This window comes from Eretmochelys imbricata, chromosome 1 (assembly GCF_965152235.1).
Source record: "Eretmochelys imbricata isolate rEreImb1 chromosome 1, rEreImb1.hap1, whole genome shotgun sequence".
Classification (NCBI taxonomy): Eukaryota; Metazoa; Chordata; order Testudines; family Cheloniidae; genus Eretmochelys; species Eretmochelys imbricata.
In genome coordinates, this window is record NC_135572.1 from 44,192,468 (window position 1) to 44,212,604 (window position 20,137).

The window sequence follows — 20,137 nt, forward strand, 5'->3', positions numbered from 1 at the left end:
GCAGCCTCAATAGGCCAGACAGGAAACTGCGTGCAGCAACTCTGGGAGTGCTTGTGTTTAGCTGTGAGATCACAGGAGCCCCTTAAAAATTACCTGGAATTGCAACTCTTCAGAACTTCACAATCAGCTGAACCCAAACCTCTGACAGCCAGGAAATGAAGAGTTAAGGCACACACCAACCCTGCAATGCAACCTTATCTGTCCCCCTTGGAGCTGGAAATAGCCACTGAGAATGGTTCGGTAATATCAATGCCAAATGTAGATATGAAAGAGGACAATGAGAAGGTGCTATTGTTTGTGTTGTATTCGAAAGGTAACTGCAGCATTTATCTGCACATGCTCTGGCTGCATTCACTGGGTTACGTGTAGCTGTATTGAATGGTGGAGGGATTAGTTGGAGCGGGTTGGAAGAGATGTTAGTGTGCTATGAGAACAGGCGTCCACACCTTGAGGGATCAAGTTTGCCTCATTTCAGCAGTGTGTTCTGTAGGCTGTATCAGTAGAGGTGCGCTGATTGTCAGCTGTCTAGTGGCATGCATGGCTGTGGTCTCTATGGTTAACAATAGGTAAATGAAGGCAGTGTCTCAGAAACGACCTTTGGGCAAAAGTGAAGGGGTGGTAAAATTTTGCAAGTCTAAGGTGGTTTGCGTGAAGTAGACTCAGTGTTCGAGTGTAGGCAGCTCCTGTTTGCCATGCTTGACATAAACCCAAAGTTTGCCTTAGCATAGAGGAGTTAGACTTTCTCTTACAGAGCTCATATGCTCTATTCCCCAATGTCCTGTAGCATCTGTATGGGTTGTTGTAGCATGTGTGTTATTGGTGTGCTGGGCATTGCTCACAGAGGGAGGAGTTCAGATTGCATTGTGGGCGTGGTGTACACCTTAATTATTCATTTCCTGGTTGTCAGATGTTCGTTCAGGGGAACTAGACATTGTGGAAGGGCATAAGACACCACCGCACAACCTTAACTGCTTTAATGAAGATTTTTGTAAGTAAATTTCCTAGGTGGTGTTGCTGTGGTGATGTTTTCTTTGTTTTACAGAAAAAGACTTTATATTTGTAGGGGATAGTGTTGAGATAGGGAAGTATGGTTATTATGGGGGTTTCTTGGTGAAAATGAGGCTAGCTAACAGATGCTATTTGGTTCATAAATGGTCCTACCACTGCCTGCACACTTTGTTATCATTTAACGGTGATAATAGTCATACTATGGAATTTTTTTTATTATTATTTTTAACATGGAGATGCTCACTGGGTCGGGAGAGGAAACACAGACATGGGTTATTTCAAAATATATTGAACATTTTATTGCACGTAGGTTACCCTAACTTTAAACAAGTGAAAGGAGAACAGTATCTTTCCTTCTCAACCAAGGCCTTTGCCCCATTGTCCCATGCAGCATATAGCCCCCCCATTGGCATTTCTACATCCCTTCCATTCCCCATCCTTGCATCTGCAGCTACAGCTGACTCTTAGTAGAATGGGAGGCTAAGGGCTTGTCTACACTGGCACTTTACAGGACTGCAACTTTCTCGCTCAGGGGTGTGAAAACCCCCCCACCCCCACCCCCCCAACTGCTGCAATTTTCAGCGCTGTAAAGAGCCAGTGTAGCTGCACTCCCAGCGCTGGTAGCTATTCCCCTTGTGGAGGTGGGTTTTTTAGAGCACTAGGAGGGCTCTCTCCCAATGCTATGCTGCAACTACACAAGCCACGTTAAAGCACTGCCACAGCAGTGCTTTAACGTTGCCAGTGAAGACGTGCCATAAGAGAGGTATGAAGTGGCCCAGGAGAGGAATACAGCCTGAAACAGCAGTTCTGAGAGGTGTGAACTGCTTCATGCATCTCAGCCGATGTTTCCATCCTCCCTCCTTGGGGTATATCTACAGTGGGCCACTGAACACATCAGTGTAGACATTACCTATGCTGATGGGAGGGATAATCCCTCCCATCAGCATAGGCATTCCACATCCATGAGAGATGGGTAGCTAGTGTGGAAGTATAACATTGTATAACGTTGTATAAGGGGACATGCTGGATACATTGTATATGAGAGGGCATGCCAAAACATGTTACAAAGTATCTGAGGGAGCACACGTAGGGACAGTTAGCTTTTGAATGGAGAAGCAATTAAGATAGAGCCAGCACGTCTAAGAAGCAGGCATCAGAATGGAAGGTGTGAAAGGCAATTAGTTAAGTTAACTGGAAGCTGTTAAAGGAGATTGTTAAGGGTGGCAGGTAATTGAAGATACGTGACTGGTCTCAGGGATCTCGAAGGGTGGTGACTAAAATCTTTTTCTTCTTTTGTCTGTAACTTCTCTGTAACTTGTTCTCCAAAAAACTGTATAAATTAAAAGACAAGCCGCACTCGGGGGGGGGGGGGGGGGCTCACTTCTAAATGTATTAGCAGAGCAGCTTTGCTAATAAAACAGAATGGTCTGATAAATTGTGAGTCTGAGTCAAACTTTGACACTAGATTGACAGAAGAATTCTTCTATCAATCTAGCACTGTCTACAGTGGGGGTTAGATTATCTTACCTACACCTCTGAGTGATATAGATAAGCTGACAATTATCTCGTGTAGATGAGGCCTTGGTTTCAGCAATGTGGTTGGCTGTTATCAGCTGCAAACTACAATCTCAGCGCTGTATACTATACCACACACTGAACATGTGCATTCCACTCCTCACTCATCTATGCATTGTATGTGTGCCTGTTTTATGCCATAAGCTTGCCTGTTCTCAGCTCCCTAACTCCTCTCTGCACTGTGTGCCTGTTCCATGCACTGAACATGCTCATTCCCAGCTCCGCATCCTAAGCTCAGCACTGTGGGGGCATGTTTTGAAAGGGAGACAGAAAGGGGGCAGGTATAGAAGGGAGGACATTCAGCGGGGCTGAGCTGAAGCACTTTTATATCCTCCACCACACAGCTTACCCACAACTCCTCTGCCCTCACTCTCCCTCCAGAAGCACCATCATCAGGAGGGAAGAGTGAGCCTAGAACCACTCCCTCACTGCTGGAGACAGGCAGGAGGAGCCATTTGGGGAAGGGGGGGAGGGAGGGCACAGATGACTCCACTTCCCTTTCCCAGAGCATGTCACTGTCAATATGCTCAGCTTTCCCCCTTCCCCACTATGTTCCTACTCTGTCAGCACATCTCAGCTCCCAGTGCGCAAAGTCCCTCTGAAGACCATCCCTTATTCATTGAGGTAGAAAAACTATTTTTCTGGAAACTCAGTTCTCCATCGGAGCTCTAGCCACTGAACTGGGTTTTCAAAAACATGGCCTTTGAATGATCCTTGCACTGCTGAGGATTGTTGTGTAGGAATATGCTGGCCCCTTAACAGCTGTGCTGGAGAACAGCCCTAAGGTTGGCAAAGGGGCAGAGCCATCAGCCTGCATCCTCCCAAACTCTACACTCCCTGCACTGATCCAATGCACCCCACAGTCCCACTCACTGCCCCAATCCTGCTTATTCCCTAGCTTGGCACCAAAAGAGTTATAAAGATCTGAAAATATTATGAGCAGCTCATGTTGTGGGGAATGTATAGCGTGAAACCCTTGACCAAAAGACCCTGCAACTTGCTTTTCTTTGATCACATTCAGTTCTACTGTTCAGGAAAGAGTGAAGGACATGAGCTGTGCCCGCATTACCCTTGGCTCTTTCATCTATTTAATTAATGCTAATTGCTTTGACAATATTTGTAAAGCAAAGTCAGAGTCTGCACATAGGATTTAGAGCACTTTAAAGTATTGCTCTTAAACCAGAAATGTTGGTCTCAGGGCAAGACTTCCAAAAGGAGCCCCTGTTGAATGCAGGTAGAGAGCAACTGGTGTGCACAGCACATGCTCTCTCAAAGCTGCCAAGGGTAGGGCTCAAATCCACAGTGCCTGGGTGCAGCTCAAGTTCAATAACCACAACATGTCACCTTGAGCCTCCCAGTTACTGTGTCAACAGACTGCCTGCAAATCTTCTAGCTGTGAACGGAGTCTTGTCTTGCTACACATGTGCATTTCACTCTCTTAGGTATATCTATGCCGCAGCAGCTAAAGTGACACAGCTATGGTGCTGCAGATGTGCTGCCACTGTAGCATAGATGTTTCCTACATCAAGGGAAGAGGTGTTTCTGTTGATGTACATAATCCACCTTTCTGAGACGTGGTAGGTAGGCAGGCAGGCAGAATAATTCTTCCATCTACAGTGACGATTAGATTGACCTAACTACAGCGCACGGGGTGTGAAATTTTCACAGCCCTTAGCAATGTAGCTAGGTCAATCTACATTTTAGGTGTAAACCATGCCTTAGGCATGACTAGTATGTGCCAACCTGGAGGATTAGAGCCATGGTTTGAACCCCAAATGCGTACAATAAAACATTAGAAGAACAAGGTGATTTTGTAAACAACTGATTTTGGAGGGGGCTATATCTCAGGAGCCAATTGCTCAGATGACTAAAACTTTGGGTCACTAACCCTGTCCTGCACCCTCATGAGGCACAGCAAATTTCAACACAGTCCAAGTCAGCACGTGGATTTTAGAGCACATAGAATAGTTAACCTGTAGACTAAAAGCATCACTCAACCTTAGTTACACAGAGCTGCAATTGCTATATTTTAAATTTATAATTCTTCATTGTCCTGCAGGTAGAGCACTGTGCTTGGATTATAATAAAGTTGATGTACAGTTTCCCCAAATTACCACTAAGGCTGCTTAAATGGAGTAGTTTGTGCTGTCATGCTTCTGGTAGACAGAGCCTATGCACCAGAGAGTTTGGTCTCCTCTGCTGTGACAAATTTAGAACAGCAACTAATTTCAGCAACTTCAGTGGTATGTGTGAGTCCACAATCAAGCCAGTAAAGTGCTGTATGTCTGTTACTATTTATAATAATGTGTGCATCTTAGAATAATAGAACTGTAGTACTGGAAGGGACCTCGAGAGGTCATCTAGTCCAGTTCCCTGCACTTGTGGCAGAACTAAGTATCTTCTAGATAGACCATCCCTCAGAGGTGTTTGTCCAACCTGCTCAAAAAAATCTCCAGGGATGGAGATTCCATAGCCTCCCTAGGCAATTTATTCCAGTGCTTAACCACTCTGACAGGAAGTTTTTCCTAATGTCCAATCTAAACTTCCCTTGCTGCAATTTAAGTCCATTGCTTCTTGCCCTATCCTCAGAGGTTAAGGAGAACAATTCTGCTCCCTCCTCCTTGTAACCACCTTTTACGTACTTGAGAACTGTTATGTCCCCTCTCAGTCTTCTCATCTTCAGACTGAATAAACCCAAGTTTTTCAATCTTCCCTCATAGGTCATTTTATCTAGACCTTTAATCACTTTTATTGATCTTCTCTGGACTTTCTCCAATTTGTCCACGTTTCCTGAAATTCAGACCCTAGAACTGAACACAATACTCATGCTGCTTAGGCCTCAACTGGGAGTAGAGCAGCATTCCTTCTTGTGTCTTGCCAATACATCACAGACTGAGGTTTGCTTTTTTTTGCAACAGTGTTACATGGTTGACTTATATTTAGCTTGTGATCCACTATGACCCCCAGATTCCTTTCTACAGTACTCCTTCCTAGGCCATCATTTCCCATTTTGTATGTGTTCAACTGACTGTTCCTTCCTAAGTGGAGTGCTTTGCATTTGTCCATATTGAATTCCATCCTGTTTTCTTCAGCTCATTTTGAATTTTAATACTGTCCTCCAAAGCACTTGAGTCCCTCCCAGGTTGGTATCATCTGCAAACTTTATAAGTGTACTCTCTATGCCATTATCTAAATCACTGATGAAGATATTGAACAGAACTAGACCCAAAATTGATCCCTGTTTGACCGCACTCGATATGCCCTTCCACCTTGACTGTGAACCACTGTAACTACTCTCTGGGAACTGTTTTCCAACCAGTTATGCACCCACCTTATAGTAACTCCATCTAGGTTGTATTTCCCTAGTTTGTTTATGAGAAGGTCATGCAAGACAGTATTAAAAGCCTTACTAAAGTCAAGATCTACCATATCTACCGATTTTCCCTCCCTCCGCCCCCTCCAAGAAAGCCGTTACGTTGGTTTGACATGATTTGTTCTTCCATGGTGCTAGTTACTTATCACCATATTACCTTCTATTTGTTTGCAAATTGATTGCTTAATTATTTGCTCCATTATCTTTCTGGGTACTACAATTAACCTGATTGATCTGTAATTCCCCACGTTGTCCTGATTTCCTTCTTATAGATGGACACTATATTTGCCCTTTTCCAGTCCTCTGGAATCTTGCCCTTTTCCATGACTTTTCAAAGATAATCGCTAATGGCTCAGATACCTCCTCAGTCAGCTCCTTGAGTATTCTAGAAAACAGGCGCAGACTTCCAATTGTCCTGTGGGGTGCTCGACCCCCACTCCATCCCTTCCCCCAAGCTCCCACCCCCGCCACTTCCCATCCTGCCACCAGCCCTGCCCCCATTCCACCACTTCCTGTAATGCCCCTTTCCTGCCCTGCCTCTTCCTGCCCCCTTCCCCAAGCATGCCCCATCCCCGCACCTCCCCCTCCCTCCCGCATGCCACGGAACAGCTGGTAAGGTGGGTAGGGGGCACAGGGAGGGAGGGGGACAAGTTGACTGGCAGAGCCACTGGCAAACAGGAGGCACTGGTAGGGGAAGGGGAGAGATTGGCTGCCAGTGGGTGCTAAGAACCTGCTCATTTTTTTGCGTGGGTGCTCCAGCCCTGGAGCACCCATGGAGTCAGAACCTATGTTCTACAATGTATTTCATCAGGCCCTGGTGACTTGAAGACATCGGACTTGTCGAACTAATTTTTAACTTGTTCTTTCCTTATTTTAGCCTCTGATCCCACCTCATTTTCCACTGGCATTCACTATTGCTACAAACCTTTTTGGTGAAAACTAAAACAAGTCATTTAACACTTCTGTCATTTCCACATCTTCCATAGGGTTCATCTTTAGAGAGGCCAAGAGCACTGGAAATTTTCTGAACATATCATTATACTTAATCATACACGGATGCCAGTCAAAAGAAAAAATGTCTGCTACAAGTGCTACAGAAAAGCAGAATGCACAGGAAACTAGATCTCAGCAAGGGCAGCAAAATCCTGGTATCTGGGGGGAATTTAGGTCTTGTCTACACACAGAAACGTCACCAATTTAACTAAACAGATTTAGTTACATTGATGCAATCCTCTTGTGTGGACACTATTAAGTCACTCTCAGTTATAGCTGAAAAAACTGACTTAAGCTGATTTAAGTGTCCCCACAGGGAAGTTGTGCCAATTTAGTTAAATCAGGACAATTTACACGTGTAGACAAGGCCTTAATTTTCAGTTCTAGTCACGGATATAGATTAACAAAGTTTCATGGAGTTTATTTGCTAGTTCTCTGATAAGAGAACTAACTAATTAACTTACTAATTGACTGGGTAGGGCAACTAAGGCCTAATCTACACCTAAAAATGAGATCAACCTAGCTACACTTAGGGCTCTGAAAAATTTCACACCCTGTGAACACAGGTCAACAGAAGCCACGCCATAGAGGAGCTAAATTGATGGAAGAATTCTTCTGTCAACCTAACTACCCTCTCGCAAAGAGATGGATTAACTACATTGACAGAAAAACCCCTCGGTCAATACAAGAAGCAGCTATACTATGGTGTCATTGTAGTGTAGAAATATCCCAACACTAGTCTATTTGACCTTTAAACAACTTTTGCCAGCCCTTTGAAAATGAGAAAGCTAAAAAGAACACAGGAGTCAGCTGAGTTTAAGAGAAACAAGGTGCTCAGATTGGACATGTAGACACACCAAGGAAGTCTCTTCCATTAAGGGACAGATCCTGCAAACCCTTGCTCACATAAGTACTCTGTTTTTAGTACTATAGTTGATCTACATTAGCCAAACATGAGTTGCCCCTCAGCTTGGTTGGAAGTACTTGGGTAAGGACTGCCAGGAGTAGGGGTTTGCAGGATAGCCCTTACTGCCCACCTATCCACGAAACACAGTGGACATCTGTAGTGAAATCGACACAGATACATGCTCTAGGGAGTACCCAAAACAAGAGAGAGAGAGAGAGAGAGAGAGAGAGAGAGAGAGATTGCCTCATAACCTTCTGCTTCCTGAATTTAGTAGCAGAGTAGGGCCCCAATCCTTCATGCTGATCTGCACAGGCTGACACTTGACTTCAAGGTGCTTCTCCCGGGTGCAAGAGTTTGCCTCTGCAGAACAGCTTATAGTCTCATGGCTTAGATCACCCATAACTCACTGCAAGCAAACACACATTTGGGAAAAGTGCGCTATGTCCTTGTCACCCAACTTATGGGAGAAGGAAACAATCAGGTGCTGGAAAAGGAAGAGAAAGAACAACAGATCCAGAAAAGGCTGTAGCAGAGCTATGAGCAATAGTGCTAGTAAGTATGATGATGCAGATTTGTCTGTTAGAAGACAAATAGATTATTCAAGTAGGTATCTCATTCCCTCTGCCCCATATCAAGGCAATTCCTCAATGTAAAACTATCCGTTGAGGTGTTTTGACCTTCCTAAAAGGTATACCCAAACCATTTAGGTAACAAGCATTTAGGTAACTTTCAGGGGTTTATCTCAAACTAACTTACCTAAGAACAGCTTGGGGCCTGAGGCAAAGGAACAGGTCGATTATGCTTAGATAGTCTACCTAAGTTTCAGACTAGACTATATTAGATATAGGCCTGTACCACGAAGTTAGAATCTGAATATGAACTTTCCCCAAATTTGCTGGGGCTCTGTGGGTTTTGCCTGGGCGCATCTCTGTTCAGCATGATGTATATTGTATATTTAATTGTGATCACAGAATCCTAAGGGATGCATTGCATAAGTGTACAGATAAGATACAGTGAAATTCTGAACCTTTGGAGGCTTGCCCATCAGCGTGTTGTATTTATCATTAGGACTCCATCCTAAGATTTGTGTGCTTGTGCTATCCAAAGTTACATCTTAAATGATAGCTTATTCTGAATGCTCTAAAACTGCCACACGGGCATATTTTTTGGGGGGTGGGGGGGGGTGGGGAGGGGGGAGAGAATGCAATGCTGTAATGGACAGGCAGAAAGCAAAGCCAAGAAGGAATCCTAGTCAAAAGTTCAAACCAGCATGATGCCACGTGGCATTCAGGGTAGAGCCTATTGGCTGAATAAGCCACAGATTTATAGTATTTCTGACATCTGAGAAGACTGTAAACTTGGGCACAAAGCTAATGCCATAGCTCCACTCTGCTGGGAAACGTGGAGGACAGGAAAGAGGAACAAAGCCTTCCAAAGGAATAAGAGGAAGAAAGCAGAGCATGCTCTCTCTTCCATGGCAACTCAGGGATTGTCTACACTGACTGGTTTCAGAGTAGCAGCCGTGTTAGTCTGTATTCGCAAAAAGAAAAGGAGTATTTGTGGCAGCTTAGAGACTAACAAATTTATTTGAGCATAAGCTTTTGTGAGCTACAGCTCACCTCCGATGAAGTGAGCTGTAGCTTACGAAAGCTTATGCTCAAATAAATTTGTTAGTCTCTAAGGAGCCACAAGTACTCCCTTTTCTTTCTACACTGACTGTAGCACTTAGTGAAGACACACTATCTATGCTGATGAGAGAGCTACTCCAGCCAGCGTAAGCAAACCTCGTCCCAAGAGGCAGTAGCTATGTCGACAGCAGAAGCCCTCCCGTTGACATAGCATTGTCTACACCAGAGGTTAGGCCTGTATAACTATGTCACTCAGGAGTGCAGAAAATCCACACCGTGAGTGATGTAGTTATACCAACATAAGTTGGTAGTGTAGACCAAACCTCGGAGTGGCTATGATTTTATGGCTCTGGATGCAGTGAGGAGTAGATAGGAATAGAAGGGAATAGAAAGTTTCCACTCACCCTGGAGGGCACGTTCCACTCATTATTTGTATCCAGCTATCCACCAAGTTAACACTGCTCCTTGCATTATTAGCTCCCACTCCATGCCTGTATCCTTCTCACAGAGACAGAAACATTTCTTTTGTGCAGGCATGGGCATGGATGCTCTGAGGCTACAAGGGCTATTAGTCAGAAACTCCATTAGATTTTCCTGGGTTCTTCATCTGCCTCTCATGGCTATTACCATCTGATGATATGTCTCAAAATACACAACTACCACTAGTGCAGGGTGTGCATTTCAGTTTAGACAACTGAAGGAGGAGATAAACTGCAAAGAAAACTCACAGAAGTACTTTACAACCTCATGAGTAAAAATCATAGTCAATATTAACACCAAGATTTGGTTATTTTTAGGTAAGTGTCAGAAAACAGGACATAATGCAATATTAAATATAATTTAGTAATAACCTGTACGGCTGATGTACACACACATTGAAACCCACATCTTTACAGCAGTGCAAAGTTATTTTGAGAGGGGAAGGCAGGAGTTTGGATTCAGTGCTTGATGATGTCATTGTTATAGTTCACCACTAGATGGCAGCTAGGTAGCATTAATTCTGTCATTTAACTGCTACATATAGTTTCCAGGAACTGCAACTGACATACATTAGCATTCTCATGTCTTCAGGCTGTTAAAAAGCATCTCTGCACACACACGCTGGGTGTGAAAATTGCAGAATGAAGCGGACTGGTTTGGGCATCCCAAGAACTTCTAATGAGAAACTCTTCTACTGCCCTGATGCATATACATTATTACATGACATTTCCCAATTTTACCATAGTTATGAGTATCACAGTAATCTAAGCTATTTTTAATTGTATTACTTTGTCCAGAAGAATGATGATGCTTATAATGAATATTTACAGTCACTTTTTTGCAAAAAAGCATCAGGCCTCATTAACATAAGAAATCCTCACCCATCTCAAATCTATAATTTGACTAGCTGAGACTTTTGTGATTTATAATTAATGCAAAAAGAAAAGGAGGACTTGTGGCACCTTAGAGACTAACAAATTTATTTGAGCATAAGCTTTCGTGAGCTACAGCTCACTTCATTGGATGCATTCAGTGGAAAATACAGTGGGGAGATTTATATACACAAAGAACATGAAACAATGGGTGTTACCATACACACTGTAAGGAGAGTGATCAGGTAAGGTGATCTATTACCAGCAGGAGGGGGGTGGGGAGGGAGGACCTTCTGTAGTGATAATCAAGGTGGGCCATTTCCAGCAGTTGACAAGAACTAACGCAAGGCACTCCACATTTTTGTAGACAGTATAAGGTTCATTCTGACAAATAGGAGGCAACAGAACATATCAGTCTTCTGATTTTATAAACTTTTCATCTGGGATACAAAAGCTAGAGAGGTTATGTACAATGTTTTGTTTTGTTTTTGGGCGCACTGGTGCAGTTAAACCAATGTAGTTGTATACCCTTAGCACAGATGTGCTGTGTCAGCACAAACCATGACTTGTGCCAGTTGTACTTTGAAAATGAGGCAAGTCACAGTTTAAACAGGTTGCAGGATGTCTTACACTAGAGTTCTGCACTGATGCAGCCATATCGATGTAGCTGCTCAAGTGCAAAACCCCCACTGTACATAAGGCCTTAACTGTATCCCATTTACTCAAAAATGCAGCAATATAACTGGCCACATCCATTGACAGTGGTAAGTTTTTAACAAGGCGCAATGAAATCCATTATAGTTAGTAGCAACATATTAAGTCTCCACCCATCATTTTAAAAACATTAATGAAATATTTGGAGGCATATTTCAAAAGCAGTCAATTATTTTACCTGTAGTTATCTATTAATTTACCAACAATCATTGCCAGTAATGCACAGTAAAAACAAACTGGAGGTTTGATTTACGTTGTGCCTTTCACCCCATTGTGCTCTACAAACATTAACATTTTCTGGTCCAAAGGAAGAGTGCGACTGAATCGATGTGACTGCACGGAGCACCACTTAAGTGTTCTTCAGCAATCTCCCAGCCAAGAACTGACCCAGCCAGTCCTGACTTAGCTTGGAAAAATCCAACATGATCACATCACAAGGTGGTATAACTGCAGGCCATAATAAACTGCCCTTGAAAATGTACTTCAACAGCTTTGCTGCCAACACTTTAATATTAATGTACACAGGGAAAAATAATTTGATGTTAGCTTCCAAACCTTTAAAAAAAAAAAAAAAATCATTGCTTGCTGGCTGTCAGCATATTTTAGCAGTAACAAGCTGCAACAGCTCCTAGCATTCAGGTTGTCATTTTTCCATTAATAAAAACAAACCTTGCAACATGAACATTGAACATATAGTGGGGTTTGTTTTCCTTCTTACCTCTTCCTTCTTTTCTTCAGTACCAGAAGCTAAATTGAGGCTCAGCTGAGAGTGGCTGCTTATGCCACTGTCTTCATTTCCATCATCATAGTACCCAGTTTGCACTGAGTCCTGGAAGCAAACAGGATTTCTCCCCAACTTCGGGGCAGGTAACTCAACTCTTTCCTCACTTTCCATTGAGCTCAGTGACAACGTGCTGTGACGATCTGGGCAATGGAAATTAATATTGCACTTGACCTTCTCAGTACTGGGGCTCTGAGGTTTAGGGGCAGTGGGCCTAAGAGGAATGCTAGGCTGCTCAGATTCACACATAAACTGACTGGAACTTTTTGGTTCATCAGAGTCTACATAAAACACTTCATTAGGAAGTGCACTAAGGTTGTCAAAAGCGTGTGATGAACTAACATCATCTAGGACGCATGATAATGTCCTAAGGGTGTCAGTTTCACCAGTAAATACATTTGTTTCAGTGTCTGTATCCTGAGAAACAGTTGGACTATGAAGATGCGGAGTTCCAGAAAAGATAGAATCTGGACTGCACACAGGGGAAATGCACCTCCGTCTGTCATTTTCATTGCTACTAGAAACCCTGCGGGAATAGTCATCATGTAGTCTGCTGTTTGGCCTTGTTCTCTGGTTTTGTTCGTTCAGAGGAGGAGTCATGCTCTTAGGACCATCTTTTTTCCATGCAACATCTGTAACATTGCTTACAAGTTTCAAAACTCTGTCAAAATCCTTTGCTCTGATAGGGCTCTTCCAGCGTTTTGACCGTCTCTCTGGGTTTCCACTGGCTTTGTCCGAGTCAGCAAAGGAAGTGCTTACTGTCCTTTGTGGCACTTGCTTTTCACTTGCAATCTTGAGGTCAGTGAGATTTGAGGTGGACTTTCGTTTGAATGAACTCTTTTTCAAAAAGTTTAAGTTATCTGTGCTTTTGCTTCTCCTGTAGATAATCCTGTTGTTTTCAGGATCTTTCACTAAAATTTCACAGATCTTTGGCTCTTGGGTGATGGGAGATGTTGGCCTGGTGCAGTTCTGCTGACTCTGAATTTTATCAGTGTCTAATAAATTGATGCGGCCAACACCATAGGCGCGTCTGATACTGCGTGATCGGTGAGTGTTCCTCAGGAAGGAATCATCACTTTCCTCTACATCAGAGCAATCAGAAGCCAAACCATCCACTGCATTATGGAAATCGTGTAAAGGCCCCGAATAAGAATACCGGTTAGTCTGAACTCTCACCACTCCACCATTCGAGACATGTTTTCCCACAGTGTTCTCATTTAAGACATCTGAGCTTTCTCTGGCCTGAATTCCTTGAAGAACTGAAGATTTTAATTTCTTGAACGATCCCATTTTTCTAATGGACGACAAAGCATTCCACGTTGAAGAGCTGCCCATCACAATCAGAGAACGAGGCCTTTCGGAGTTGGCGGTAGTTCGTTTCCTAGGGGCAGAGAAAAAGCGCATGATTTTTGAAGAGCTGAGATTGTCATCTTGTATTTCCTCTTCAGTTTTGGTGTCGCTATTGCATCCCCCATGGCTAGTTATACTTCTTGGTTCTTTATTATCCATTACTATACAGGTAACAGTGGTGCCATTTCCACAGCCATTCTGAAATGTTGTCATGTCCCCAATGCCATAAGTATGAGGGCAGAGGGTACTATAGCTCAGATCCACAACACCATCTTCCTCAGCTGTCCCAGCCCTTCATCTAGTGCACCTCTTCTTGCCTTGTTTTCACATCTACGGTGTGAACTGAGCTCTCCAGACTTCACTGCCTGCGTCAAGAAAACAAAGCCAGCAGTTAGCCATTTTTCCTCCCACAAAAATTCCCTACAAAATGAGACATGGTTCCCTAGGAATAAAATCAAGGAATATTAACGAAACAAAGCTATATCATGGGGCTCGGGAAAAGCTGTTAATAGTTCACTTTAAACAACAAAAGGGATACTTATGTTCTGTTTAGTTATTTAAAAGACCAATTTAACTTACATATGTTTTTGTTTATTTGACTCAAATAATCAAACCTACCTTAGAAGAGCAGATCTACTGTAAGGCTATGTGAGTTATCCTACCCAGTTTAAGAATACATTTAAAGCAAATATAACCCCACCTCTAAAGCACAACATTATACTAACTATTGCTAGAAACAAAATTCTAACTGAAACACAGTGACAGGTGCTTCAGCACTTGCCTTGCTCTTTCTTTTTTTACTTAACTTGAAGCAAAATAGAAACTTAAAAAACAAACAAAGCACTATTCGGGGGGAGGGAGAGAGATCCAGCCATTTTTCTCTTCGCAATACTAAGTTCCTGAATTCCAAGACACATGACCATATATGCAACCAAGGGGAAAGACTCACATCAAAAAGACTGAATGCCTTTAGACTTATACATTCCTTATCATGTGCCACCTACTCCTATAATATTACGGATATAATACAACATGTATATTTTTCTATAGTTTGCTGCTATCCAAGGGCCAAACTTTGATCACCTTACTCATGCATGGAGTATCACTGAAGTAATAAATGCGAGGCACTCAAGTGTCTTTTAATTTCCTTAGCTGACAAGCCTAAATCAGTCAAATCTACACCAACGTAATTTTCTCTAAAATTGTTGGAAGAGTGACCTAGGGCAGCCAATGGTGGGATGTGATGCAGATGAGCATGGGAGGAAGTAGCATGTGTTGTACTTCATGTACTACAAAATAGACAAATTAGGGTTCACTGGGCTGTGCTTTCCTTACCTTTTGGTTCATATACTATCCACGGATGCTGGGAGGGATGGAAATTAAACAAAGGTGGTAAACAATTAATTAAAAAAGTTCAGGGACCCCCAACCTAAAACAGCTACTGCCGTTACCATGAGAGCAATGACATGTTTCCTTGGTCCTGTCAAATTTTGCTAGGGCCAGTGGGATCAGAAATAGCCCATTCCTGGATACCTGGGTCTTGGCCATAAAATAAAGTAGGAAATGTACAGATATACTAAATGAAAGAAGTGCCCATGCAATCTGCCCCTTAATCTCTGAAGCTTGATCTCCTTTTTTGTTGTAAGGTCTTGGTCTCAACTAGTCATGTGAACTTTAAAGGCTAATTTGAATCAGGAAGTAAAAGCCCCTAGCAACCAGAGAAGCTGGGAAGAAGCACTTAGCAGGCACAGCTTGAAGACAGAAAGCTTCCCCGTTCACAGGATTTAAACAAACCATTCCCATCCCCTCTCCACACTTGGCAGGTCCATGAATATTAAAGGGAGAAGCCCCAGTTGTAAATGTACCAACCCTCCCTCACCCCGTGCACATATAAACAGTTATCGCCACATGGAGTATGGTACATTCAAAAGCGAATTAAGATTTTTAATGGTTACATTTCCCCCTTAGAAAAACAAACTATAAATAGTAAACAGTGTACATGTCAAATTATAAGCAAACATAAGATACCCCAAATGTTAAGCTTTTAGGAGTCTTTAAAAATATTGGATCCAGACTTTTAAAGTTGAGTCCCTCCTTTTCGATAAATTTTAAATAGAGGTTTTTAAATCTTGTTCCCTAGGGAGAAAAAGGTTTTGCAGTGTGTGTTTCAATGCGACGCTTAAAATCTCCCCCATATATATTTTAATTCCCCTCATTCACATTGTCTCAGCTTGAGTCTGCCTTGTCGCACTATGTTTGATTAGTTGCCCCCTACAAGAGTTTAGCTGGGAGAGGCTTATTCTAATGATTTAACAGAAGCTTTGTTAACTAGAAATGGGCGAGAGCTTTCTGACGAAATCCAAAGGGCTTGAAGTTCAAGCCTGCCCTCATTTTGTTGCCTCTCGAAAACTGCTGCTACTTTTACTCTATTTGACTAACAAATGTATTTGGGCAGACGCTTTGGTGGGTTAGAACCCACTTCATCTAACCCAGGAACGCTTATGCCCGAATACATTTGTTAGTCTCTAAGGGGCCACAAGGACGCCTCGCTACTTTTGCTGCGGCAGACTAACAGGGCTACCGCTCTGAAGCCTTTCACTCTATTGTCATGCAAACAGGGGAGGATTTTTTAGTCCCCCCGATCAGCTTGCCCAGTAACACGCATCTTTTCCTAACATTTCATCCACCATTGGCCCTACTCTGGCGGGACAGCGGTGTGCGCAGAGAGAAGCGCACCTCCAAATACTGCCACCGATTCCAGTACAGACCAGACGCTTATATTTCCTGGTCCCCAGTTCCTCGAGAACTAACTACGGGGGGGGCGGGGGGGGGGGTAGAGACACGTGAAGGGCCGTGAGAAGTCGAACTTGCAAACCTTATTTACCCCCACGCAACGAGGGCGGAAAGCAGCATGCGGCACACCCCGGGCTCCGTGGGGCAGCCAAAGCCCATTGGTGCCTCAGCCAGCCAGAGGGGCCCGGGGTTTCCCCAAGTCTTCGCTCGGGCTGGCTCAGGCAGAAGCACCTGCCCGCTGCTCGCCAGAGGCGGCCTCACCCATCCTCCCAGCAGGAAACTCGCAGCTAGGAGGGCAGAGAAAGCGGTGTCCCCTCCCTGCCCCAGCGCGGGGCCGGAGAAGGAGCAGGAGCCCATTACCTGGGAGGAGCCCGGAGGCCCAGGACAGCAGGCAGGGCTCAGAACCCGAGGGGGCCGCCGCCGCAGCAGCTCCGAGGCGTCCTTCCCCCGCGCGGCTCCCCGGGAGACGGAGCGATCTGTTTCCACATCGCTATGGCAGCAGCCGGGAGGGAAACGCGAGACCCACTGAGGGAGGCGGCAGCTCTTCAGAGAGCGGCAGGGGTGGTGCGGGGTTCAAAGGCTGTGAGAGCAGCGGGGCAAGCTGGTCTCTCTCACCAGCAGAAGTTGGTCCAATCAAAAATATTCCCTCACCCACCCTTGTGTCTCTCCCAGCAGCTACTATGTCAGGCTGGGGGGCCTGCCCTGGCCTCTCCAGGGAGGGGCTAGAAGAAGCTATTCTTCCCCCACTGCTCGTTTTTCAATGACAGAGTCCCCAGCCTTCCTCAGCAAGCCAACAGGGGAGGATAGTCCCAGCTGCTGGCCCCCTCTGGCCTTTCCTCCCCTCCCACTTGGGAGGCAGAGTCCATGCTCCCCTCCATCTGCAACCAAAACAACGTTGGCCCAGGCTTGGGGCTGCCGAGAAATACTTAGCACCTAGTGAGTGATTTACGTTTTCAAAGGGCTGTGCACACAGTAATTGAGCGGTTGATTCCCCTTTCCCTCGCCCTCCGCCCTGCAAGAGACAAAGTGGGGCTGTTTGTTGTGCTGTGTTTGAATTTAATTATCATCCTATCAAAAACAGATCAAGACTTAAACTAGGAGGGTGGTGGCATTTGCACACATTAATAATGAAGCGATTCCCCTTCTGTGTTGGGTGTCATTGCTGCTTACCTTTGTTCAAGTCGGCTGCCAATTAGGGATTGAATATGAAGGAGGTGGGGGGAGGCAGGAGCAGGAGAAATTGCAGCCCTCCAAATTATCTGTTCTCCTGATCTTAACTTTCAACAACCTCCCAGCCGTTGAATGTATTTCTGGTTCCCCCACCCTCTTCTAGGCTGTTGGTCCTCTACAAATTGCATTCTCATTTGCTGCATTGACAAAATACTGACTTTAATCTTCAGCTTCAAAGCCCGTCTTCCCCACCTCTTGCAAGGACTTTCACTTATAATGCCTGGTTTTCCATGTGAGTCTTCCAAGCTGTGGTAGGTTTAAAACGCTTACCTTTTTATTTCAAATGTGTAAGGCCAAATCCATCTCTGGTGCAACTCCATTTATTTCTATAGTTACTCCACAGGTGGATTGGCCCCATAGGGATGATGCTGTCAATGCAAAACACACAGAATTTGTGATTGGAGAGAACCAGTACTCAGTGTCAAGCATGCCCTGCCTCATTTTGCTATTCACTATATATTTCTAGTTATTACATGTGCCTGAATTAATGATCACTGCCTTTGGTCAAATTTTCATTATTTACACTATCTTCAGCCACTGTTCCACATTCCAATAGCAATCTGGTATAAAATGGTATAGCAATCTGGTATAAAATTTCTTCATAACAAACCCATGTATTTCTTTCTGCAGTTTCAGTGTGTGAATTATTTGACCCACTCCCCCACTTGCTTAAATGGTGTAACTGATCTTAAGTCCATTTTAAGTACCTGAAAAGCATACTGAGATCACCTTTCAGTCTCACGTTTGCCAAGCAGAATATAATTAGGAGGGAATCACATATTTACAAACAAACATGCATCTTCCTCACTTAAATATTTAAAAAAAGAAAAGGAGTACTTGTGGCACCTTAGAGACTAACCAATTTATTTGAGCATGAGCTTTCGTGAGCTACAGCTCACTTCATCAGATGCATACCGTGGAAACTGCAGCAGACTTTATATATACACAGAGAATATGAAACAATACCTCCTCCCACCCCACTGTCCTGCTGGTAATAGCTTATCTAAAGTAATCGTCAGGTTAGGCCATTTCCAGCACAAATCCAGGTTTTCTCACCCTCCACCCCCCCACACAAATTCACTCTCCTGCTGGTGATAGCCCATCCAAAGTGACAACTCTTTACACAATGTGCATGATAATGAAGTTAGGCCATTTCCTGCACAAATCCAGGTTCTCTCACTCCCTCACCCCCCTCCAAAAACCACCCCCATACACACACAGACTCACTCTCCTGCTGGTAATAGTTTGTCCAAACTGACCACTCTCCAAGTTTAAATCCAAGTTAAACCAGAACATCTGGGGGGGGGGGGGCAGGAAAAAACAAGAGGAAATAGGCTACCTTGCATAATGACTTAGCCACTCCCAGTCTCTATTTAAGCCTAAATTAATAGTATCCAATTTGCAAATGAATTCCAATTCAGCAGTTTCTCGCTGGAGTCTGGATTTGAAGTTTTTTTGTTTTAAGATAGCGACCTTCATGTCTGTGATTGCGTGACCAGAGAGATTGAAGTGTTCTCCGACTGGTTTATGAATGTTATAATTCTTGACATCTGATTTGTGTCCATTTATTCTTTTACGTAGAGACTGTCCAGTTTGACCAATGTACATGACAGAGGGGCATTACTGGCACATGATGGCATAAATCACATTGGTGGATGTGCAGGTGAACGAGCCTCTGATAGTGTGGCTGATGTTATTAGGCCCTGTGATGGTGTCCCCTGAATAGATATGTGGGCACAATTGGCAACGGGCTTTGTTGCAAGGATAAGTTCCTGGGTTAGTGGTTCTGTTGTGTGATATGTGGTTAAATATTTAAATTGCAGTAGTGTCTCAGCCATCCTGGGCCCCATTATGTAAGGTGTCATGCAAATATATTGTCATCCATCTGCCAATGAATAGCAGATGTTGGGTCATGTACATCAGTTTCCATTACAGAAAAAAAATCAGTGATGCAGAGTAATGGGTGATGTGGGGTATTTCCTCAGGGTAGCTTGCTTGCTTTATTTACACTAATACACCAGTCCTTGAATGGAGGTAGTCACAAACAGCAAGAGGGCAAACCTCTTTCAGAAATTTCAGCCCAAACACCAGTGCCTAGTTCCCAGGATGTGACTCTGTCCCAACCATTGACTTGAATTAAAGAGATTAAGACAGAGAACAAATCGTAAAACTTACAATGCATCCAAGTCTGAACAGTGCTTGCAGGCTAAGGAAGATAAGACCATCCGGTGACTCCTACCAAAACCATATAATAAATGACAGTCCCTGATCCAAAACACTGAGGCACAAGTCCTCAAAGATATTTAGGCACCTAATTCCCATTGATTTCAATGGGAGTTAGGTGCCTAAATACCTTTGAGAATCTGGGCCTTAGAGTTGGTCTACACTGGGTATTTACATCGGCATAGCTACATCACTCAGGGGTGTGAAAAA

The 20,137-nt window shown here is 43.9% G+C and overlaps 1 protein-coding gene across 2 annotated transcripts in view; it reads right to left on the reverse strand.

Annotated features, from left to right (window-relative positions):
- SPATA13 (spermatogenesis associated 13) overlaps window positions 1-13,894 on the reverse strand; it is a 70,725-nt gene extending 56,831 nt beyond the window's left edge. For both annotated transcript variants that reach the window (XM_077806132.1, XM_077806140.1), the window contains exon 1: window positions 12,269-13,894. In XM_077806132.1, coding sequence (XP_077662258.1) covers window positions 12,269-13,894 — 1,626 coding nt within the window. The remainder of the gene's footprint in view (window positions 1-12,268) is intronic.
- Between the last annotated feature and the right edge of the window lie 6,243 nt (window positions 13,895-20,137).